Raw genomic sequence first — 25,504 nt, forward strand, 5'->3', positions numbered from 1 at the left:
AGGGGAAAGTCCTCTGGCGCCACTTAGTGGATCACGTCGGGGTCACCACTTTCACCGCGTTTCAAAATCCACTAAGTAGGCAAGGAGAGGATTTAAAAGTTTAACAAGTATTTATTTAAGTAAAATCATAAGAGCATAAACGTGTACACGGGTCCGAGTTGAGCAGGCACACAGGCTTCTCTCATCAGACTGAATTTTCTGGCTTATACATGAATTCATATATCAGTCTCTAAGAGCATTTTAATTTGTTTATTAAAAGTTGGAGGAGTACCGTGGTTTAGACTTGGCGTCCCCTAGTTGGTGCACAGACTGGTCCCAGTCTTTTGGCACACGCCCTCTTCATCAGCTGTTAGGCAGACTTTTGCTATGCCGATGGTTTTATTTCTTACACTCCTCAACGGACGTTAGAGTCAACCGAAACATCGCTGCACGGGGCGCTAGTTAACACTACACTTGGCAGCAGGTAACGTTAGCCTACCATTAGCTAGTTAACACTACACTTGGCAGCAGGTAACGTTAGCCTACCGTTAGCTAGTTAACACTACACTTGGCAGCAGGTAACGTTAGCCTACCGTTAGCTAGTTAACACTACACTTGGCAGCAGGTAACGTTAGCCTACCGTTAGCTAGTTAACACTACACTTGGCAGCAGGTAACGTTAGCCTACCGTTAGCTAGTTAACACTACACTTGGCAGCCTGTAACGTTAGCATACCGTTAGCTAGTTAACACTACACTTGGCAGCAGGTAACGTTAGCCTACCGTTAGCTAGCAGTTGGATTTAACACAGTTATAATGCTGACAGCTAAACGGTGTAAAGGTTTGTCTCTATTTCCAACACGAGACGTACGACAGTCTGCAGCTGCCATTGTCTGAAAAACAACACAGATGTTGCGTTCACTTGAAATACGCCTCGCCAGTTTCGTGCTGCATTTATTTTAGTGTAAAATATCCTTTCCTCATGCAGTGGTTGTTTTTGTCGTTTACTGGTGAAATAAGGAAGAGGCTCAATATTTATATAACTTTATAGCATTTATTTATTTTTATAACTATTTGTCTGAAATGGTTATCAGAAATAATTTATTTAAAAAAAGACTAAAATGTTTTGACTAAAAATTGACTAAAATGGCAAGACTTTAGTCGACTAAAACTTGACTAACAACATTTTTTGGCACAAGACTAAGACTAAGACTAAATTAAAAATAGGTGACAAAATTAACACCAGTGTCTATGTGTGTGTGTGTGTGTGTGTGTGTGTGTGTGTGTGTGTGTGTGTGTGTGTCTGTCTGTGTGTCTGTCTGTCTCTGTGTGTGTGTGTGTGTGTGTATTTTGTTTCTGAGTGTCTTTGTGTCTATGTGTGTGTGTCTGTGTGTCTTCGTGTGTGTCTGTGTGTGTGTCTATGTGTGTGTGTTTGTGTTGTGGTGGAGGTTTTCCTTGAAGCAGCAGAGTTAGTGATATTCATGATAAAATCAAAACAAATAACGAATGTTTGAGAATTAAACCAAAGTTTGGTCTTTGAGTATTTATTTACATTTGCAAATGGAGAAAACAGTTTCAAAGGTACACGCAGCACAACTGAAAATGTCTTTCTAACCTAAAGTCTAAACATCCAAACATCATATAGTGAAGACCTCTGTTAAGCCACCCCTCTAAATGTATCTTTTAGTATGGCCATAGTTGAAGAGAGGACATCATTAACAGTCACACCATTGTCTCACCTTCCCCTCTGCTCTCTGTTCCTAACATTAGCCTAAACAACAGTTTATCTCAGGAGACAGAAACCTACGTAGTTCTCACTGTTGTAAACAGTCATCGGCCTTCTCCACTTCTATCTAAGCAAAAAGTTAAACAAAAACGAGAAGCTAGAGATTCTTAAAACTTCTAGGCTGAGAGTTCATGGCTGCAGCTGTCCCTCTCTGGTCTTTAAGAGTCTAAGAGGAAGGAACAGGATTATGTGGAGGTTTAAAACAATCTTTAAACACATGGTTAAAATACAATTTGCCACCACAGTGTGTCTGTGTGTCTGTGTGTATTCTGTTTGTGTATCTATGTGTGTGTATTTGTGTGTGTTTGTGTGTCTATGTTTGTGTGTGTCCGTGTGTGTATTCTGTGTGTGTGTGTATCTATGTGTCTGTGTGTGTGTGTGTGTGTGTGTGTGTCTGTGTGTGGTATTCTGTGTGTGTGTGTATCTGTGTGTCTGTGTGTGTGTGTGTGTGTGTGTGTGTGTGTCTGTGTGTGTGTGTGTGTGTGTGTGTGTGTGTGTGTGTGTGTGTGTGTGTGTGTGTGTGTCTGTGTGTGTCTGTCTGTCTGTGTGTCTGTCTGTGTGTCTGTCTGTGTGTCTGTGTCTCCTCCGTCCTACACAGAACACAGAGACACTGAGGAACCAGGAGACCAGAACCCAAACCCAGGATGGAGAGGCTGAGTGAATGTGGTGTTGAAGGTGTAGAGGTGGATCAGTGAGTCAGAGGAGACTGAGTAGAAGGACAGAGAGCCAGCAGGCCAGTCCACATACACTGCTACTCTACCAGAGTTGGGGGAGGTGGAGGTGGATGTTGGTCTGTCATTGTGATAGACATAGTAACCATCATCAGAGCTGCTCAGACTCCAGGACTGATCATTACATCCAAACCAACAGTCAGCTCTGTCTCCTCTCCTCCTGATTCCTCTGTAACTCACTGATATAACAACATCTCTTCTCATCTCAACCTCCCAGTAACAGCGACCAGTCAGAGCATCTCTACACAGCAGCTGACAGTAGTCAAACCTCTCTGGATGATCAGGATATGGCTGCTCCTTCTTCACACGTGTCACCTTCCTGTTGTTGTCAGACAGTTTGAGTTTTCTGTTCACTGTGTTTGTGTCCAGTGTGAGTTGACAGGAATCTGACGGAGAAAAGGAGACACAACACAGCTGCAGTTATTAAAGGTCCCATGGCATGAAAATTTAACTTTATGAGGTTTTTTAACATTAATATGAGTTCCCCCAGCCTGCCTATGGTCCCCCAGTGGCTAGAAATGGTGATAGGTGTAAACCGAGCCCTGGGTATCCTGCTCTGTCTTTGAGAAAATGAAAGCTCAGATGAGCCATTCTGGAACCTTGCTTGTTATGAGGTCATAACAAGCAAGGTTACCTCCCTTTGACATCATGGCTTTCAAATGAGCAAAATGGCAGTTGGTCAAGGCCACACCCCCACCCTCCACCTTGCCCCCCTCTCTCCTCCTCAATAGCTACAGACACAGAAATGGCATGTTCTGAGGAAAGCTCATTGTGGGACTGGCTCTAGTGGCTGTAATTCTGCACCAAGGCTGAATTTCGGGAAAGAGACTTCAGATACAGTATTAGGGGACCACTAAGGTCTATATAAAAGAGACTTCAGATACAGTATTAGGGGACCACTAAGGTCTATATAAAAGAGACTTCAGATACAGTATTAGGGGACCACTAAGGTCTATATAAAGAGACTTCAGATACAGTATTAGTGGACCACTAAGGTCTATATAAAAGAGACTTCAGATACAGTATTAGGGGACCACTAAGGTCTATATAAAGAGACTTCAGATACAGTATTAGGGGACCACTAAGGTCTATATAAAAGAGACTTCAGATACAGTATTAGGGGACCACTAAGGTCTATATAAAAGAGACTTCAGATACAGTATTAGGGGACCACTAAGGTCTATATAAAAGGAGACTTCAGATACAGCATTAGGGGACCGCTAAGATCTATATAAAGTGACTTCAGATACAGTATAAGGGACCACTAAGGTCTATATAAAAGAGACTTCAGATACAGTATTAGAGGACCACTAAGGTCTATATAAAAGAGACTTCAGATACAGTATTAGGGGACCACTAAGGTCTATATAAAAGAGACTTCAGATACAGTATTAGGGGACCACTAAGGTCTATATAAAAGAGACTTCAGATACAGTATTAGGGGACCACTTAGGTGTATATATAAAGAGACTTCAGATACAGTATTAGGGGAACACTAAGGTCTATATAAAGAGACTTCAGATACAGTATTAGGGGACCACTAAGGTCTATATAAAAGAGACTTCAGATACAGTATTAGGGGAACACTAAGGTCTATATAAAGAGACTTCAGATACAGTATTAGGGGACCACTAAGGTCTATATAAAAGAGACTTCAGATACAGTATTAGGGGATCACTAAGGTCTATATAAAAAGAGACTTCAGATACAGTATTAGGGGACCACTAAGGTCTATATAAAAGAGACTTCAGATACAGTATTAGGGGACCACTAAGGTTTATATAAAAGAGACTTCAGATACAGTGTTAGGGGACCACTAAGGTCTATATAAAAGACTTCAGATACAGTATTAGGGGACCACTAAGGTCTATATAAAAGAGACTTCAGATACAGTATTAGGGGACCACTAAGGTCTATATAAAAGAGACTTCAGATACAGTATTAGGGGACCACTAAGGTCTATATAAAAGAGACTTCAGATACAGTATTAGGGGACCACTAAGGTCTATATAAAAGCATCCAAAGAGCACCACGTCATGGGACCTTTAACCAATCAGCTCTTTGATGATGACATCAGAGGGTTGAATGAATGATGTCACAGTTTGATGAATGAAATTAAAAACAGACTTACACTTCCTCAGACCTGGTTTAAACCATCTGACTCCAGCAGGCTCCACCCTGAAAGGAGGAAGGGGGGGGGGGGCATTACATCACTCTCACACACACAGCTTCACTCTGATCTAATGTAGGGTTGGAATTTACTCATTTATATTCATATTTGGGCTGTCAATCAATTAACATATTTAATTCAGTTTAATTAGAGAAGGAGAGAGAGGGAGGGAGGGAGAGAGAGAGAGGGTGAGAGAGAGCTAGAGAGGGAGAGAGTGAGAGAGAGGGAGAGAGAGGGGGGGAGAGAGAGCTAGAGACGGAGAGAGTGAGAGAGAGGGTGAGAGAGAGCTAGAGAGGTAGAGAGAGGTAGAGAGAGAGAGAGAGAGAGAGAGGGAAAGAGAGAGAGAGAGAGAGAGAGGGAGAGAAAGAGAAAGAGAGGGAGAGAGGGAGAGAGAGGGAGAGGGAAAGAGAGGGAGAGAGGGAGAGAGAGGGAGAGGGAAATAGAGGGAGAGAGGGAGAGAGAGAGATACAGAGAAGACATGTTTTATTGAAGCTCCTACAGAAATGACAAATAAATAGTTTAAACTGAGATAAACCTCATAGGGAATTTTGGAAATAAAATCATCAAGGAAAAGATTTAATAATTAAAAGAATTAAAGATTTAAACTCTGCTAACATGACAGCTAACTCTGCTAACACAACAGCTAACTCTGCTAATACAACAGCTTACTCTGCTAACAACAGCTAAGGACTGAGAAGAGGAGCAAGAAGGCTATGCTACGGCGTAGTAGCAGCAGAGGGAGCAGCAGAGCAGCAATGTTGGGATCTCCTGGGGAGAGCCCTGCCTCCTTGTGATTGGCTACCCAACAGAAATCAAAAGTACACAGGCCAAGAAAGCTTATAAACACACAAAAAACAGAGGATCTGACTGCAGATATATGCCACACAGGAGGAATCAGTAACCTACTACTGTACACGGACAGTACTGATGCGTGGCATAAAGCTATCTGAGCCCACTATGACCATCACAAGAAGAGAGGCATATGCAGTGGGAGACAGTCATCGAAGATGAAGACAAGGACAGCCCACCTCTCACTGTCAATGTCTACCACAATGGGACCATCATGTTCCAGGGCAATGAGGCCAGTTTCAGCTCTGTCCAAGAGGACTTAAACACCATCAGAGCTCTGGCAGAGACTGAGAAACAGAGACAGGAGAAGATCAGCAGTGAGGAGAAGAGCAACATCATCCCCACAGAGCATCTAGCAGGGTAAGAGCTGGAAGAGGATCAGCCTTTAGGAGACCATTCAGGGCACAGCAGTCAACTGGACAGCAGAGTGTCGCAGATGAGAGTCTGTCTCTGCAAGAAGTAGAGCTGGTGGAGCTGAAGGAGATACTGCTTTCTAAACAGACATCCACTGAATCCACACAGCAGCTAAGAGACCAGATCAGCCAGGTGAGGAAGAAGATGAAGGCCTCCATACAGGAGCTACAGCAGGGCAGAGATGCTCTGAGAACAGATCTCACTGCTATAAGAGAGGAGCTGCAGCAGGACAATCAATCAATCAAATGTATTTATAAAGCACATTAAAAGCAACCAATGTTGTACAAGGTGCTGTACAGAACAAAGTAGAAATAATTTAAAACATTTACAAGATCTAACATTTAAAACATGAAACAGTATTACAGTAAAAATGTTTGCACAAAACTATCAGCCTCTGCTGGGAAATGCCAAGGAAAAAAGGTGGGTTTTAAGAAGAGATTTAAAAGTAGACAGTGAAGAAGCCAGTCTTATAGGCAGAGGTAGCTCATTCCATATTTTCGGAGCTGCTACAGCAAAAGCACGATGCCCTTTAAGTTTCCGCTTTGTTTTAGGAACACTCGGGCGCAGTTGCTCAGCTGACCCGAGTGAGCGGGTCGGAGTGTAGGGGTGAAGCAATTCAGACAGGTATGATCCTAAATTATACAGGCAGCCAGTGGAGTGAAGCTAAAACGGGAGTAATGTGCTCATATTTACATGTTCTCGTTAAGAGACGCGCCACAGTGTTTTGCACCATCTGAAGACAAGCAACTGAAGTGGCACTGATGCCTACATATAGGGAGTTACAGTAATCCAACCTAGTGGTCACAAAGGCTTGTATTACTGTCTCAAAGTGCTGCCTAGTAAGAATTGGCTTTATTTTGGCCAACTGCCATAATTGGAAAAAGCCTGCTTTAACCACTGCCCCAATCTGTTTGTCAAGCTTAATATCTGAGTCAATTTTAACCCCTAAATTGGTAACGGTTGGATTGACATATTGAGCCAAGGGAACCAGATCGACAAAAGGGGTCCAAGTGTGGACACCAAAAACCATCACTTCCGTTTTTGTTTCATTAAAACTTAAAAAGTTAGAAGCCATCCAGGCCTTTATGTCATCCAGGCATTTGAGAAGTGGTCCAAGAGAGTTGCTCTTTTTAAGTGGCACATAGATCTGGTTGTCGTCAGCATAGCAGTGGAATAGAATGCCATGCTTCCTAACGGAACCAAGCAGAAGCAGACAGAGAGAGAAAAGAAGAGGGCCTAAAACTGAGCCCTGTTGCACCCCACACGAGAGAGGAGCAGAGGAGGACACCGACTCACCTCGACCTAAACCAGCTGAGAGCTACACCCTTGATTCCCACCCACAGCTCCAAACTAGAAATCAGGATTTCATGGTCCACTGTGTCAAATGCAGCAGTTAGATCAAGAAGCACCAAAACAACACAGTCACCAGAGTCAGTAGCTAGAAATATAAATTAAATACCCTTAAAAGAGCAATTTCTGTGCTGTGCAGAGTTTTAAAACCGGATTGGAAGACTTCAAGAATGTTTTGTTCTGAAATTGGCTAGATCTGCAGGGTCGAGTCCAGGTTTTTTTTTTTTTTTTTTTTAAAAAGATTATTTTTTTGGGCATTTTAGGCCTTTAATGATAGGACAGCTGAAGAAGTGAAAGGGGAGAGAGAGGGGGAATGACATGCAGCAAAGGGCCGCAGGTCGGAATCGCACCCGGGTCCGCTGCGTCGAGGTGTAAACCTCTACACATGGCCGCCCGCTCTACCAACCGAGCTATATGGGTGCCGAGTCCAGGTTTTTTAATTAAAGGTTTGACTACTGCATGTTTAAAATTTCCAGGGAACACACCTGAGGAAAGGCTACTATTAACAACTGCAAGAACAGCTGGACATATAGTAGGGAAAACATCCTTAAAAAGTCAAGGAGGGACAATAGCTCTTGGAGAACCTGAAGGCTTCATGTTGCCAAAAATCTTCTGTAGTGCAAACTGAGTAACAGGTTCAAACTTTCCAAAGACAGCAGAACAGACAACAGAAATGGAGTAATCATAAGTAGAAGGTGTCATTTTAGCCCTAATAGAAGTGACCTTCTCAGTAAAAAAATGAAGAAATTGTTCACACACAGCATGAGAGGCGTCAACACAGGCAATTTGCTGGACATTAAGAACAGAGTCAATAGTTCTGAACAACATACGAGGGTTGTTAGAGTTAGACAGAATCATTTCATATAGATATTTCCTTTTTGCTTCTTTCAAAATTGTCTGATAATGACACCAGCAATCTCGTACTATTTGAAATGACACATGCAGTTTGTCCTTCTTCCATTTGCACTCAGCTTTACAGCACTCACATCTTACAGCAGAACTGTGTCATTTAACCAGGGCTCTGCTTGTTCTTTAGGCGGCCTACTCTTCAATGGAGCTACCCTGTATATAACCAATTCAGAAGTGGAGTTAAGCCAAAAGCTGAGCTCTTCTGGATCATCACAAATATAGTCTGGTATGGCACTATTCAGACTGAAGACAGATGAGAACTGAGCAGCAGTGGAAGGGATAATTATCCGACAGCGCCTAGCAGCAGCCCGAGGTTTAAATGTATTACAAGCAAGAACAGACTCAAACAATACAGGCATGTGGTCAGAGAACACTGCATCGCAGATCTCTAAGTTCTTCTTACATCTTACTATTCTGACTTTGAGTGATCTCTCCTCACAATAAACAATCTTTGTTGTCCGTCGGATGATGTATTGACGGCCTTATATGGGCCTAATGTGTGACGGACCGGCCTTTCATTGGTTTATAAGACAAAAACAAGCGTCTCCCAAAGCATCATGGGAAACAAAATGGATGGTTAGCATCAGAACTAGTGGCAATTGGTGGCAAAAAATTAATAAATTATGGACATAAAGTGGATCAGTCTTGGATGTAAGAATTTGGATTTATTTCTCAAAGACCCAGAAAAAAAGCACAAGTTCCAGGCGGGATAGAAAACCTCCTGTAGGGGCTACAAAGACACCCCCGTGACGGCCAGAGTGTTAGCTTTTAGCTGGAAAAGACGGTAAGTCTCTAGCTCCTATTGCTGTATAATTGTTAAAAATATGAAACGGAGATGCCGTTTTGCACTATTTTTTGTCATATAAGACAAGATCGGGCAGATAGGGAGTTATCATTTTAGTTCCTGGAGTCCTTTAAAACTTCCTACATAAATATCATCCTTATTGTTCATCAGTGTTTGTACCTGAGAGTGTCCGGTCTCCAGAGTGGATCCTTCAGTCCTGCTGACAGTAGTTTCACTCCTGAGTCTCCTGGATGATTGTAGCTCAGGTCCAGCTCTCTCAGATGGGAGGGGTTGGAGCTCAGAGCTGAGACCAGAGAAGAACAGCCTTCCTCTGATATCAGACAGCCTGACAGACTGCAAACACACAGAACAACACACAGGAACCCTGTCAACACTTGGAGCCATGTGTTTGTTTTAATTTTTGTTTGTTGTCCAGGTAAATTTTGGTTTAGATTTATAATAAACCTTTTAAATAATCTGTTCTATTTAAAAATGTAACAACAAAAGTAAACAATGAAAAATCCTCATGGAAAATAACTCTGAGTCTAGAAAATAATAATTGTATAATGTATAACTACTGCCGAAGTTGATCGTATCAGCAGACACAAAGCTACATGTTAGTAGTTTATCAACTAAAGTTAAGAGTTTAAATGGTCATCAGTTGAATGGGTTAATGAATCCTGACCTGAGAGTCTCCAGTTTGCAGTGTGGACTCTTTAGTCCAACAGAGATCAGCTTCCCTCCGGAATCCTTCAGGTTGTTGTTACTCAGGTCCAGCTCTCTCAGACTAGAGGACTGGGAGCTGAGAACTGAGGACAGAGCTTCACAGCTTCTCTCTGACAGATTACAGTCACTCAGTCTGTAGAGACAACAGGAAGGAAACAAGTTATTTATTTTTCTCTACTGTTGAAAGATAGAGTATTTTATTATTAATAAATCCCACTTACAGAGCTTTGTTGGAGGCTTTGACCACTGGCAGCAGCCTCAGAAGAGCCTCCTCTGAAGCAGAGTATTTCTTCAGGTCAAACACATCCAGATCTTCTTCTGATGACAGCAAGATGAAGACCAGAGCTGACCACTGAGCAGGAGACAGTTTATCTGTGGAGAGACTTCCTGAACTCATGGCCTGTTGGATCTCCTTCACTAGAGAACGATCATTCAGTTCATTCAGACAGTGGAACAGATTGATGCTTCTCCCTGCAGACAGATTCTTACTGATCTTCTTCTTGATGTACTGGACTGTTTTCTGATTGGTCTGTGAGCTACTTCCGGTCTGTTTCATCAGGCCTCGTAGGAGATTTTGATTGGTCTGCAGTGAAAGACCCAGGAGGAAGCGGAGGAACAAGTCCAGATGTCCATTTGGACTCTGTAAGGCCTCGTCCACAGCACTCTGGTGGAGATGTTTTAGTTTTTCTCTGAAGACTTTAGGCAGCCATGATGAGGTTTCTTTTCCTGACAGCAGGTTGACTCCAGAATTGGTGAATGTCAGATGGACATGAAGAGCAGCCAGAAACTCCTGAACACTCAGATGGACGAAGCTGAACACCTTGTCCTGGTACAGTCCTCTCTCCTCTTTAAAGATCTGTGTGAACACTCCTGAGTACACTGAGGCTGCTCTGATATCGATGCCACACTCTGTCAGGTCTGATTCATAGAAGATCAGGTTGCCTTTCTGCAGCTGCTCAAAAGCCAGTTTTCCCAGAGACTCCATCATCTTCGTTGTGTCTGGACTCCAGTGTGGATCTGCCTCAGCTCCTCCGTCATACTTGATGTTCTTCACTTTGGACTGAACCACCAGAAAGTGGATGTACATCTCAGTCAGGGTCTTGGGCAGCTCTCTTCCGTCTCTGGACTTCAACATGTCCTCCAGAACTGTAGCAGTGATCCAGCAGAAGACTGGGATGTGACACATGATGTGGAGGCTTCGTGATGTATTGATGTGGGAGGTAATTCTGTCGGCCTGCTCCTCATCTGTGAATCTCTTCCTGAAGTACTCCTCCTTCTGAGGGTCAGTGAACCCTCTGATCTCTGTCATCATGTCAACACACTCAGGAGGAATCTTATTGGCTGCTGCAGGTCGTGTGGTTATCCAGAGGTGAGCAGAGGGAAGCAGTTTCCCCCTGATGAGGTTTGTCAGCAGAACACCCACTGAGGTGGACTCTGTAACATCAGTCAGGATCTCCGTGTTGAGGAAGTCCAGAGGAAGTCGACACTCATCCAGACCGTCAAAGATGAACACAACCTGGAACTCTTCAAACCTGCAGATTCCTGCTTCTTTGGTTTCGCTAAAGAAGTAATCAACAAGTTCCACCAAGCTGTACTTTCTCTGTTTCAGCAAATTCAGCTCTCTGAAGGTGAATGGAAATGTGAACTGGATGTCCTGGTTGGCTTTGTCTTCAGCCCAGTCCAGAGTGAACTTCTGTGTTAAGACTGTTTTCCCGATGCCAGCCACTCCCTTTGTCATCACTGTTCTGATTGGTTCATCTCTTCCAGGTGGGGCTTTAAAGATGTCTTCTCGTCCGATTGTTGTTTCTGGTCTGTCTGGTTTCCTGGATGCTGTTTCAATCTGTCTTACTTCATGTTCCTTATTGACCTCTGCAGTCCCTCCCTCTATGATGTAGATCTCTGTGAACATCTGATTCAGATCGGTTGGGTTTCCTGCTTTAGCAATCCCCTCAAACATACACTGGAACTTCTTGTTTAGGTGAGATTTGAGTTTACGCTTACAAACACCAGCTGGACTTACTTCCTGAATGAAAAATGATATGAATGACACAATCAAACTGATATCATGGAAGGAAACATCAGATCCATGTTGGACAGCCTGACAATCCACTGGTCTGAAAAGTGCAGCATGGAGATGATTGTGAACAGAATAGATGTAAAAGTAGTTGTACATGTACAGACCATAAATATAGAGTCCTGGTGTGTTTGATGCTGCTGGGCAGACTGACCACTGGGAAGTTCTGAGCTCTCCTGGTCCACTCTGTGGAGGAATCAGGAAGAATTAGTTCATATCATGTCTGTCCACACAGAGACAAACACAAGGTAAAGGTCCTGTGACTTAAAGTGTTAATTACAACGTAGAATCAGACGTTTACATTAAAGTGTTGGTGGTACTGCTGACCCGACTGTGAATCAACATAAATAACTAAGAAGTAAACAAGGGCTACAACATGGTTGGCCTAAAGGACTCCTGAAGCAGCAGACTGGTATCATGATGTCAGAAGGTCTGCAGCTTCTGTGGTCATGGACCCAAACATTTGTAGGTAGAAGAAGTTTGGGGAGTCAACGGTGAAAAACCTTCTGTTGGCCTCAACACGATTTTGGCAAACCATCAGCCGACTAAGGAGGGGGAAGCAGAGCTTAGATGGCCTGCTTGTAGTCGGTGACAGGGGCGGAGCCAGACGATATAAACATTCGGGGCTTAGTCCAAAACTAGGGGGATCCGGGGGCATGCTCCCCCAATGGAGAGTTTTTTCCCAATTACGTCAGCTAAATGCACTATTTTTCAGGATGTTTGAGATAATAGAATGCATAAGGATGCAAAGGAATAGGAGTGTTTCATTAATATTATTATTAGTGTTTTTGTTATTATTATTAATAATTGCTCAGATTTACACAACAAAAGATTTGACACATGGCACTGACAATTCAACCAAATACAAAGTATTTATTCAATTTCCGCATGGTGACTTATGATGTGGGGGGGGTATGCGGGTCCTCCCCCAGAAAATTTTGAGCATTAAACTCTTCATTTCCTGCATTCTGGTGAATTTGTATGCACCTATTTATACCTTTTGCTGAATAAATTGATGCTGGAAATCTTTATGTAAAAAGGTAAACATAGATTATAATCCAAATATAAAAACATAATGGAATATATGGAAGTAATGCTCTCAGGCATTCTGTATTGCTTTCATCTATTTATTCTCCTGTAGATCAGCTTTTCTAATTATATCTGAGTCAGCACACATGTAGCCTAGAGGCATCATTTCCTCTTCCCTTTTCTTTTGCAGCTTTTGTTGAGGAAGTAACCTCCTTAAATGTGCATATGACAATTATTCACGTCAATGATATTTTTTGATTTGAATGAATTAGTAATATTTCAGATTTGTTTGAGCAAGATTTCTGCTCATGTCCAAAACTTTGTGCACATTCAAAATATATCTGTTATCTGAGTTTTGGAGAAGTCGTGATATTTTGAGAAAAATAAAGTTATAATAATATATTTCAGAAAATAATCTACCTACACCATAATCTGCTGTGCATTACGTGATTGCTCTGCTGATACAGTAGATCTCAGACCTTCTGTCAGACACAGAGCCCCGTTTGGGTCTCTGGTCTCTGAATGAGTGAATATTTAGGGAAGTGTCTGTACGCTGCTCTTTGCTTTTTTCAAAGGTTTTCATTGGTCATGAGTTAAATCTGATTAGCTATTGTGTAGCCCCTTTCTTTTTTTGATTGGCTGAAAGGTGGCAGGCTCGACTAACAACCTTATATATATGTCAATGCTAACAACTCCAGGGGAGACGCGCTTGATTCCTGCCGGTTCCATAGTGAGAGCGGCGCGCCAGAGACATTTTGGGCGCTGCGGCATATTCAATTTATTATAAAAAGTTTTTCCACGTGAGAAATACAATGTGTGGCGGGAGTGCGTGACAAAAGACCGAAATGAGCGACTGTCACGCTCAATTCATGACACTTGAGTGCCCTGCAGTCACTTAACTCAAGTGTTACAACAGCGGATTCCCAAACCTGCACCACTTGTCCTCGGTTCATCTAGCCTACCCTATGACTATGGCAGATTTTAAATGTTTTTAATTGGGCTAAAACACCAGATAATATTGGACCAAAATGGGGCCAATATTAAATCGAAATCTACAGTTTAAGACTGGTCTTACTGGACAGCTTTCAGATGTGAGAATATAAATATATGTTAAGAAGAAAGATGTTAAAATAAAATGTCAAACCTTCTTTGGATATATAAAAGTTGAACCAAGAATCAGCAATATTATAATATTAATGGCGTACCTCTTTTCAGCAGAGGGTTGCTCTCCTTTAAAGTTAATTATGTGATCATTTGACCAGTCGCTCTTAATGGACACACAGCTGAGTTCAGGTTTAGCAGAGTCTGGTCTTTGATGTATCCTGTTACACAGAGAGTAAGACCAACAGGGATGGAAAATCACTTTTTAGTATTCAGACCCAAAAACTGCTGGAGATACAGGCATCAACTAAAACAAGATTAACACAAAGACGTTCATTAAACTACACAAAAAACTGGGTTAAAAAGCTAAAACACCAGAGAATATATTGGACCAAACCAGATCCAATATTTACCTAAAGTCAAGAGTTGAAGACTGGTTTAACTGGACAACTTTCAGATGTGAGAATATAAATATATGTTAAGAAGAAAGATGCTGAAAATAAACTCCAAAAACGTATTTGGATACATAAAAGTTGAAACATGAATCAGTAATATAATAATATTAACAGCTTACCTCTTTTCAGTAGAGGGTTGCTCTCCTTTAAAGTTAATGAGGCCTTGATATGACCGGTCGCTCTTAAAGGACACACAGCTGGGTTCAGGTTCAGGTTCAGGTTCAGGTTCAGGATCAGGTTCAGGTTCAGGTTCAGGTTCAGGTTCAGGTTCAGGATCAGGTTCAGGATCAGGTTCAGGTTCAGGTTCTGGTCTCTGCTGGGTCCTGAGAGAAAAACACATTTATTGAGGGTCACATGTTCATGTAAAGTCTCCCTGTATAAAATATAGTATTAATAAGAATATGTATTTTGGATTAAATATTAACAATTAAATACCAATAATGCTTTACTTTCTGTCCAAAACTCAATAAAAATATCTTTTGAAATCAGAATTAAAAAATATACATCTATATATTTCAAAATGTTGTCTAACCACAGAGATATTTTGAGTGACACAGGAAATTATTTAGCAAAAATATTCTCATTTCAGTCATTAACTACAATAATATCTTTCCATAAAAATATTTGTACTGTATATGTATACCGGTAGCCTCGTGAGACCATCCTGATCTGGCGAGCTCCAGTTTTTCACTCCCAGATCAGTCTGGCATCTTAAGATAGAGAAAACTTGGAGCTGTTCGCCAAACGACCGACCAATCAGCGTTGGTTTTGAGGTGGGTTTAGGTGGTGATAGACAGATGGTTTATCCAATCAGCTAACCAGGATTTTCGCCCCTTCCCAAAAGTTCTCCAACGGAAAGTTCCCAGATGGATATGCCGAGCTAATGGGAAGCGATCCATCTGGTGGAGTCAGGTTAGTATACCGGTGGCCACCAGGTGAAAACAGGACCATAGATATCCCAGAGTGCACCTGGACGACAGGTTACAGTGGGCTGGAAACACAGAGACCCTCTACAAGAAGACCACACACCCAATGAGACAACACTACTTCTAGTTTGCTGGAGGTTTCAGAACAACTCACCCTCTTCTATTCACCATTTCAAGTAGCCTCTCTCTTTTATTTCTCCCCTCCTCCATTTTAGTTGGCCTCTCCATTTCAGGCTGGCTTCTTTTTTATTTTTTAAAGTAAAGTAGTGGTGTCTCCATCCTCCATTCTCTTCATGGACACAGCTGGGTTCAGGTTCAGGTTCAGCAAGGTCTGGGTCCTGTTAGAAAGAGAGGAACACCTCGTTTTAATCTCCAGAAACAGAAGCTGCTGGAGGAACATGAATAAAGTCAGTGAAGCTCTTCACTGAATGATGTTTGCTCTCTGCTCATCCTGCTCTGATTCATTCCTTCTCTTTCTGGGAGAACAGGAACACTGGAAAGACTCCAGTGGCCTCATTTATGAAACTGTGTGTACCTTCTATTCTGAAAGTCAGAATTTTCGTACACAAAAACAATATTCTGATTTATAACACCTTGCTGCACACACCGGTGAGTTACCTTATGAGGTCCTGCACGAGCCTCACGCTCCTCCCGAGGTCCTCCCATATTTGTCCTAATAAGGTCCATGTGTTATGGTTTCAGTGTTTTGCTTTGCATTTTGTTCCATTTCTGTTGCCTGTTTGTTCATTTCTGTTGACTTATTGATTTCTGTATGTTTTCTGTGTCTGCATTTTCTGTATATTTCTGTTCCCTGTTGTGTTGATGTATTCTGGTCTGTGTATTGTGTGTTTCGGTTCATTCCTGTTCTCTGTTATCCCTTGTGTTGCCTAGTGGTGTGTCAAGTGTCTGTGTTTAGTTGATGTCATGTTTTCTGTCTGTTTTTCATGCTTCCTGTTTTATTTTGATAGTCTGTTTTCTCTCTGTTCATGTCTAGCTTTGCTTTTTGAGTTTTCCCACCTTTGTTGATTGTCCTGCCCCGCCCTGATGTGTTTCACCTGATGTTACCACCTGTTCCTTGTTTGCTCCCTACACTGTAAGAAAAGTCCGTAAATATACGGTACAATGTACCGTGTTGATGTGAAGGAATTTTCCGTAATATTTTTTTACAGGAGTTTTAACCGTATTTTTTAAGGACGCATTGCATTATGGGAGCATGAAGCGCCGTACGCGCTAACTTCTGAATGAAGAAGCGGTCATCAACGGACGTTTACCTTTCAATCTTCGGAGTTGGGGAAACCTTTATTGCACTTCTGTGGTACAAATTATATTTCCTTTAACTAAAATAATATAGTATATGTATATATATAGTTCTGTATAGTTTTAATTATAAAGAGTTGTCCAGTCTGTGTTAACCTGTTTTTAACGTTACCGTTAACATTACGGATAAGCACAATGCGCCATTAGTAGCTAGCTAACCAGCTAACACCAGTTAGCGAGACAACGGCTAGAGTTACCATAGCCCCAGCCTCAGTCAATCCACCTATTTGGACATGATAAAAGAATGATAACTTAGCAATTAGCCGTCTGTTTTGGCTAGTTGGGCTGGCTAAAGATAGTTAACGCCGCTGACGCCGATTAACGAGTGCCGTCATGTTGGCTTGTAATGTCTGTGAATTTAAATGCGTCTCATTGACAGAATATCTGAAGCACTGCAGATCACACTGACATCTTAATAATGTACTTTTATCATGTGGCCATAAAGATTGTGGAAGAAGGTTTTCCTCATTCAACTGCCTTGCTGTTCACATGTCACGGACACACCCAGACACAGGGATCAGACAAACTTGGAACCGCAGTGTGTCTGTGCAGTTGAGGTGTTTGTTCAATTTTTGCAGCAGAGAATATGCGGATTTTAAACGGCTTGTGTCTCACTTGAGTGACCACATACAAGAGGGTCTGACTGTAACTTGTCCCTATAATGGATGTTCTAAGACATTTAATGTAAAAGCATCGTTTTCATCTCATCTGTCCAGATATCACAGAGGGTGGAGTGTCACCCAGATAGCACCTGTTCATCTGTGTGAAGCTGCAGAACAGTATTTTCCAGGTGAGAGGGCACATGTTGCAGAGAATGAAGGAATTGATATGAATAATGCAGACCAAAGTAATGATGTTGAAGTAGACCAAAGTAAGGCTGCTGAGAGTGATAAAGTGCAAGATGCCTACACAGAAAATCTAGCTCTGTTTTACTTGGGTTTGCAGGCAAAGTATTTAGTCCCAGCCTCCACAATTACAGAGATAGCAAATGAGATGAAAACTCTTCAGGATATTCAACAGGAGTATACAATGGATGTGCTAGCTCAAGAACTTGAACAGTATGGTGTTCCAACAGAAACATTAACATGTCTGGGGAAGAGTGTATATGAGCGGAGCCCTATGCACGAGGCCTTACATGCATGTGGTCCTTTAACTACACACCATCGAAGGCTGCAGTATTACAAGACACACTTTAACTATGTTCAGCCTGTTGAAGTTACACTTGGCTACAATGATAGAGGGCAGAGGAGATACTATCATTACATTCCATTACTGGATAGCCTCAGAGCAATGCTGAAAAAGGGAAGTGAAACTCAGAGTTTTAACCCTATTCATGTTGAAGATGGTACACTTTGTGATTTCACTGATGGGCATGCCATTAGATCTAATGCAATGTTTGCCACAGACCCAGATTCTTTAAAGGTGATGCTTTTTCAAGATGCTTTCGAGGTGGCTAATCCTCTTGGATCTGCCAAGCAAAAGCACAAAGTTTTAGCTGTGTACTTCACTCTTGGAAATTTCTATCCTCACATCAGATCAACTGTTGATCAAATCCAGTTGGTACTGCTCTGTACAGAGAAAGACTGTAAATATTTTGGAGTTGATAAAGTTTTTGGTGAGCTTGTGTCAGACTTGTGTGAGCTGGAGGAAAAGGGCATATCTTTTGAGGATAAGATATACAGAGGTACTGTTGCATGCCTAATGGGAGATAATCTGGGCTCCCACATGATTGGTGGGTTTACAGAAAATTTCAGTTTTGCTGAGTATTTCTGTAGATACTGTCTAGTCACAAAAGATGTGTTTCTGTCTAACCCTCTCACAGTTTTCACTCATAGAGATCCTGCTGATTATAATGAGTCTGTGCAGTTTTTGGAGAGTCACCCTGAAGTGACCATGCATCAGGGCATTAAAGGCAACAGTGTTTTCAACAAACTCTCACATTTCCACGTGTGTCAGCCTGGGCTGCCGCCCTGTTTAGCACATGACTTGTTCGAGGGTGTTGTAGACTATGACCTGGCAATGTGTTTGCAGTGCTTAATTAAAGAAGAGAAGTGGTTCAGTTACGAGTCACTAAATGACAGACTCAAATTATTTCCAGGTGAAAGCAGCAACAAGCCAAATGCAATTCCAAACAAAGGAAAAAGGCTTGGAGGCCATGCAGCCCAAAACAGGTGGCTATTGCGGTTCCTGCCTATTTTGGTACATGACCGAATTGAAGATGCTGACAATGCTGTCTGGCAGCTAGTACTTCTTCTGAGGGAGTTAGTCGAATTTGTCTGTGCACCTAGCCTCTCAGAGTCTCAGATTGCTTACATGAAGGTACTGACTGAAGAGTATGTGGAAATGAGGCAAGAGTTATTCCCACATTCAAATCTGAGACCAAAACACCATTATCTTCTTCACTATGCAGACTTGAGTCTACAGTTTGGTCCACTCATACATACTTGGACCATGCGCTTTGAAAGTAAGCATAGCTATTTCAAAAGATGTATCAGGTCAAGTCAAAACTTCAGAAATGTCACTAAGTCACTCGCTGATAGACATCAGCTGTTTCAGGCTTATCGGAGTCAGGGCAGTTTTTTCAGCCCCCAGGTTCAGGTGTCAGACTCCACTAGCTTTTATCCAGAGCTCTATGATGGTGGCATAAGGGCAGCAGTTGCAGACTTTGGACTTAACTCATCTAACTCAGTTGTTACAGATAAAGTGCAAGTTAAAGGCACTTCATATGCAAATGGTATGCTTGTTGTACTGAGATATACCAAAAGACAACTACAGTTGGGGGAAATAGCAAGCATTGTTATCAAAAATGAAACAACTGTCCTGCTTTTTGCTGGGGGGAAAACTGCCAGCTGGGCACCTGAGCTTGGCATCTATGAAATTGACAAAAATAGTTCCAATAAGCTTATTTGTGAAAGTCTTGACAAGCTTAATGACTATGCTCCACTTTCTTTTTACCACAGAGGTGCAAGGTTACTCATCCCACTCAAGCATATGCCACTATGGAGCTTGTGAAAGAATTAGTTCAGAAAGCTATGCCATCGCTCAGTAATCATGAAATGGACTTACTCATAGCGAGACTGGAGGAGATTGGAGTAAACAATGTAGATGACCTTAACTTTGTCAAGACTGAGGATGTCGATGGAATTCTGCCACCCATTCAGCAGAGAAGACTAATTCAAGCTTTCACTGCAGGTAAGTTTTTACATTTATAAACCAAATCTTTCTGTATGTCCTATAATCCACAGGTAACCTTTGTTGCAGACTTGGACTTTTTGTCCAAAAGCATCACAAGTGTATGTAAAATTTGGATCACAGTGTTCTGCTGCCCTGTTACAAAAAAAAAAAAACTTGAATTCAAAAAAATCTAAAAAAGCATCATGAGTATGGTGCTACATTTTATTCATAAGTGGAGCGAGTGTAGAACAGTTACCGTGAGCAGAAAACCATCACAGCTAGGGCGGATTTATATGAATACTGATGTTCAAAAATAAAGACTGCTCTGATAAAGAAAAATTCCTTTGGGTGTGAAAGGTACTGAGTGTCCACTAGTGGGATTAGCAGAATTGAAGAGATTAAAGGTAATCTATAAATGACCATTTTAGAAAGGAATGAAAGACAGAAGGAAGGATAGAAGGAAGGAGGGAAGGAAGGCTAGAAGGAGGGAAGGAAGGATAAAAAGGAATGAAGGATAGAAGGAAGGAAAGATGGATGGAAGGAAGGAAGTAATACAAATTCAGAAGATGATTAGGACTGATTTTATATTTTAAATGAAAGTAAATATTGTTTCTAGAGGAGCAACAGTAATGTTCACAATAGCATATTCACTATTAACTAAACTAACAAATTCTAAACCTAGCAGAGTTTTAGGATAAACAGTTTGATTACATTTAGACAAGTTTTGTTTGAGCTTGTTCATAACACTTTATTAGCTAAACCAGTGCAATGTGGTTTTGTAAAACATACCGCTGGTGACATGCATTTATTCATACCATACCTAAATTGTTATAGCTTAAATATTATATATAAATGTAACATTGGTCATTTCATTAATTTTTGGTGATATATGTTATCCATAGAGTCACAAGCTGTACTTGGCTCTGCTTCGACATCTCTGCAACAAAATGTCCATCTGCCCCAAACTCCACCTCCGACACCTGGTCCCATGGAGGATTCTCCATCCCGGGAGACATATGATGTCCCATGGCACAAAATGCCCCCAAACCTCATGCTTGCCTTAAGTGAAAAGAAAAGACCAAAGCCTAAAGAGAGAAGAGAGCTGGTTCGTATAGTCATTGACGATGTACTCCGTAAAAGAGCGTGGCAGGCCTGGAAGAGCAAAGCTGCGGAGATTGCCAAGAAGATTGTAGAACAATATCCCTGCTCTTTTCAAGACAGAGAGCTCAATGGAACTAAAGTCATTGGAACAGGATGTGATGCTCTCTTCATACAGCTAGAAAACAGACTTGAAAATATTAGAAGGCCATTTACCTTCAGCTCAACAAAGAGGCCAGCAGAGGGTGAAGACGCAGTGAGGAAAAAGTCTACACTCTCAGATCGTTATGGATGTGTGGAGTGGCAGCCTGCTGTTGAGGATATAGCAGAACTACAGTCTAAACAAGATGACTTGAAAAGTGCCTTCAAAACCCGTCATCTTCAGGAGTTGTGTTCGCAAATTGATGACAGAAACCTATTCCATCCAGCGTGCAACAATCAACAAAGGAAGCACTGTAAAAACAGTACAAGAAGAGTGGCCCTTCCTTTTTGAAGCTGTTCACCTGTTTGACCACACATGTACCCTCATTGGCTTACCAGTGCAAACAAAGCTGGCAGAGGAAATCTCCAGAAAGGGAAAGAGTATCAAAGACTTCCTCTACTCAAGTGGGATGAAGATGCCACCAGGTGAAGATCCAGTACAGCTGATCTCAGGCATTGCGAAATTCTTCAAGGAAAAACCTGATCTGCTTTTCTACCAAAGTGAGGTAGGTTTATACTTTTTATTATGTTTTTGTTTTGCAGATATTCATTAAACCTATTTTTTTGTAATGGCTTGTATGGATTTAAACCCCATAAAGATGCATCAGTATTTTCACAGACTTTGGACACACCCACAAAAAAAGGAAAATGTGATTTTAATTTAATTATGTATGGGCTATGGTTCTCTCACCTATCTCTCTCAACTCTTAGCTAAATATAGAAAGTAAACAATAAACAGTAAACAAACTCTTAGCTGACTATAGAAAGTAGAGATAAGAATAACATAAAATAAATTTCCCTGAGGTTTTTGTATAAGAGCTAAAAATTAGTTTTAGATGTACTTTAAAAGCTCTTAACAAAACCTGGGCAAAATTGAGCTTTCGAGGTTTAGGCTTATTGTAGTTACTACTACCTAATAATTTATGATCCAGGTATTACCATACTGTATACAATAAATGTATACAGTAAATACTGTATACATTGAAAACAATTCATGACATTTTTTGTTTCTTTGATATTTTATTTTCCAACAGGAGTCAACTGCTGCTGGACTGAGCATCCCAAGCACCCCTTGCATCCTTATCATGGGTATGTAGTCTGTATAATATTTAGGCATGCATGTTATGGATTTCACTTACTCTTACTCCTACTCTTTATTGTTAACTCTAACTCTTTACTCGTACTTTTTACTCTTTACTCGTACTTTTTACTCTTACTCGTACTTTTTACTCTTTACTCTCCGTGCAAAGCGCCAGTCAATTTAAACTGCATGCTTAAAAATACTTATACTTCATCCAGTGTTAATGTAGTGGAGTAAAAGTCCTGATAAATATTACTGATGAGGAGGGTTTATTAGTTACTGTATGATAAGGCTGGACGATTTTGGCTAAAATCATAATCACGATTAATCAAACAAGTTACCTCGATTACGATTATTGAACGGGTTTATTCGTTACTGTATGATAAGGAGGGTTTGTTGAACAAAGGCCACACCACTCGTAAAAAGAATAATATAAGGTAGCCAGATTTAAATAATTATGTTTGCAGTGGTTTTCTGAAGTGGATGTGCATTGTTATTTATTTATTTTATATATATTTATTTTTTGTTAATATTTTCTAATATCTAAATGAATCTATGTTTAAGGTGATCAACGATTCAAGATCGCTGTCGATCAGGAAGTGGTCAATGACCATATCAACTCCCTCATTGTGGCCCTGAGCTACGCTTTCTCTTTGTTTTATGTATTGAACATAAAATACCCAAAGGAGATGGCAATCACCCTGGAATTCATACAAAGGTAAGCAACTTTTTGTTTTTTTTTTTTGCGCACAAACAGCGAGTTTGAACATGTATTTCGTTAAAAAAAAAAGTAAGACAGCGGCTGCTGCTGCTGCTGCTGCAAAAGAGAGAGAATTGGTGTGGGAGAAAATTGCTGCTCGAGTCAATGCGTACTAACAGTGTATTAATTTCATATTTAATCACAGTTAACTTATAATATTAGGCTACTGGTGAAAACTGGAATTGTATTACATCTATAATTTCATTTTGGTGCAATCATGCGGGCAAAAAGTATAATATATATAAATATATAAAAAGTAAAGTAAAAAATGGAGGCAAAGTTTATTAAACTTGGAGCATGTAGATACAGGCAGCTTTATTTGAGAAAGTAGTTAAAATAAATGGCGCTGGGCATGAATAGAGGACAAGAGGAAACGGTGGAGACGGGAAGCTGATTCATTGTAGGATTATGATATTATTGCAATATGTAAATCCACATTTACTCTTTATGTAACATATGATTGGAATAAGTAAAAATTGATCCAAAACTTTTAAGTCTTTAAAAATTGTGACTTTTATTATTGTGTAATGTCAGAAGGACTTTAACTGTTTTGCCAGTCAAATTAACTTTAATGAGTGCATATTGAAATATTACACTGTTTGGCAAAACATTCATCTCAAAATGCATCAGATTGATGCTTTAAAATATGGAATATTTTAAATTTTCTTCCGGGGGAGCATGCCCCCAGACCCCCCTAGAGGGGTAATATCGTTCTCACCTTTTTCACCCCTGACCCGTTTTCATGCCTGGATGTTAGTTATATGAGGACAGATGAGGTATCTACGTATCTAAAGGACTGATTAAAGAAATACCTCTCAAATCGGTTATGTGGAAATGAAAATACATCTATAGTCGGGACTTAATATCATCTCCTGAAGTGAACTCTCTGGGAATTAATACAGCTTTTTCATCAACAGGATCGTCGATAAAAGGACATGACATGTTTGAGAAAAAAACGTTTTATAGTAACATAAACAGTAAATTTTTTTTATTCATGCAGATAACAAACTGCATTAGCCTAAAATGCGCCTTTATAGGCCTACAGACTGAATGAATGAGAGAAACTTGAAGAAAACCTGCTCCCGACCAGGTTAGGTTCACAGACTCAGTTACCATAGTAACGGACTCTGAGGTTAAGTTACCTCTCTTTCTGAAACCGAAAACCCAGAGTTACTCTCATCTCAGGGTTAACCAACTCAGAGTTTTCACTAAACCTGCTTTCTGGAACGGGCCTCAGTACACCAGCACCACCCACTACAACCTCAATAATAAACAAAGTATAATTATCACCTTCACCTATCACCTCTGACAGAGCTGTTGTGTTGGATTGCATTAGATTGCACAGGTGTACCTAATGAAGTGGCTGGTGAGTGTATAGTGTAAGACGTATTTCAGCTCAACTCAATTGACTGAGATGCAAATGGCAACCATTTGAAACATTAAGTCGTAGCATTATTAATGCAATAGCTGAATTGGAAAGTATTAAGTATAGTAATTTGACCATTTTCATGGTCGATTTATTTGTCCCCAATTAAGACCAGCCGATTTTCAGCTGATCGGTCATGACCGGAGGAATGTGCTGGTGTTTGGTCCTCTTCTTCTCGGCCTTTGACCCACGCTCAGGATTTATTCCCAGGAAAACTCTTGAAGAAATGGATTTTGTTTTAAGCAACACAAGTAATGAAATGAATGAAACAGACAGACAGAGAGTAACATGCAGACCAAGTTCAGATGGAAAAATCCTTGTAAATTCAATTTGAGTATTGTTCCATAACAGGATGACTACTACTAAATTAACATTTGTAATAGGGCTGCACTATTATGGCCAAAATGATAATCACGATTATTTCGATCAATATATTGATCACGATTAATTATCACGATAATTTTTTTAATTTTAACCAAAACCAATTGTATAGTCACAAAGGTAAAATAGCTAATAACTGCTTTCATATCCATATTGTGTTACATTCCTCCTTTGTTGAAGGATATTATGAAGGAGTATGCCATTTCAGCTGTTGTGCAACCACTTTCAAACATGCGTGTTTTCCGTGAAAAGATACAGGCAATTTTCTGTTCGCGTTAACGGGCGCATGTTAAAATCCGGTGCCAATAGAGCACGGTGCCCGTATCTACCGGACGAAATAACAACGCGGATTACGGTGCAAGTTAAATGCGTTGCGCACTGATGCTCCAAAAGTGGATGTGGTTAGAGGTTAGAGAGCTAGTAAACACTAATAGCGCTTTGAAGAGCAGGTAACGTTAGCCTACCATTAGCTAAACGGTGTAGTGTGACTGTATTTCACTGTGGCGGGACATACAACAGTCTGCTGCTAAAGCTATGAGCTAAAAGACTCAAACTAGCACTATGGTCACTGCTGTTGTCTGAAAAAATAGAACAGGCGGGACAAAAATGTTGCGTTTACTGATAAACATCGTGACCGACTTATGACCAAAAAGAGTATTCTATGAATGTATTGAATCATTTTGAATATCGCTCGATCACGTGAATTTGATCGTAGGAATCCAAAATCGTGATCAAAATTAGATTTCATCGAATCATTTTATCCATTAATAATCTGGTTAAAAATC

General features: G+C 40.8%; 1 protein-coding gene across 1 annotated transcript; it reads right to left on the reverse strand.

The window, feature by feature from the left end:
- Nucleotides 1-2,353: 2,353 nt before the first annotated feature.
- On the reverse strand, nucleotides 2,354-15,947 carry LOC114571125 (NLR family CARD domain-containing protein 3-like). Its single transcript, XM_028601940.1, has 10 exons — nucleotides 15,900-15,947; nucleotides 15,325-15,365; nucleotides 14,005-14,121; nucleotides 11,878-11,956; nucleotides 9,918-11,719; nucleotides 9,656-9,829; nucleotides 9,151-9,324; nucleotides 5,908-6,092; nucleotides 5,724-5,800; nucleotides 2,354-2,863 (listed from the first exon to the last, which is right to left on the reverse strand). The coding sequence occupies exons 1-10, from the start codon at nucleotides 15,945-15,947 to the stop codon at nucleotides 2,354-2,356; spliced, it is 3,207 nt and encodes a 1,068-aa protein (XP_028457741.1).
- Between the last annotated feature and the right edge of the window lie 9,557 nt (nucleotides 15,948-25,504).

The sequence above is a fragment of the Perca flavescens genome, chromosome 2, assembly GCF_004354835.1.
Source record: "Perca flavescens isolate YP-PL-M2 chromosome 2, PFLA_1.0, whole genome shotgun sequence".
NCBI lineage: Eukaryota > Metazoa > Chordata > Actinopteri > Perciformes > Percidae > Perca > Perca flavescens.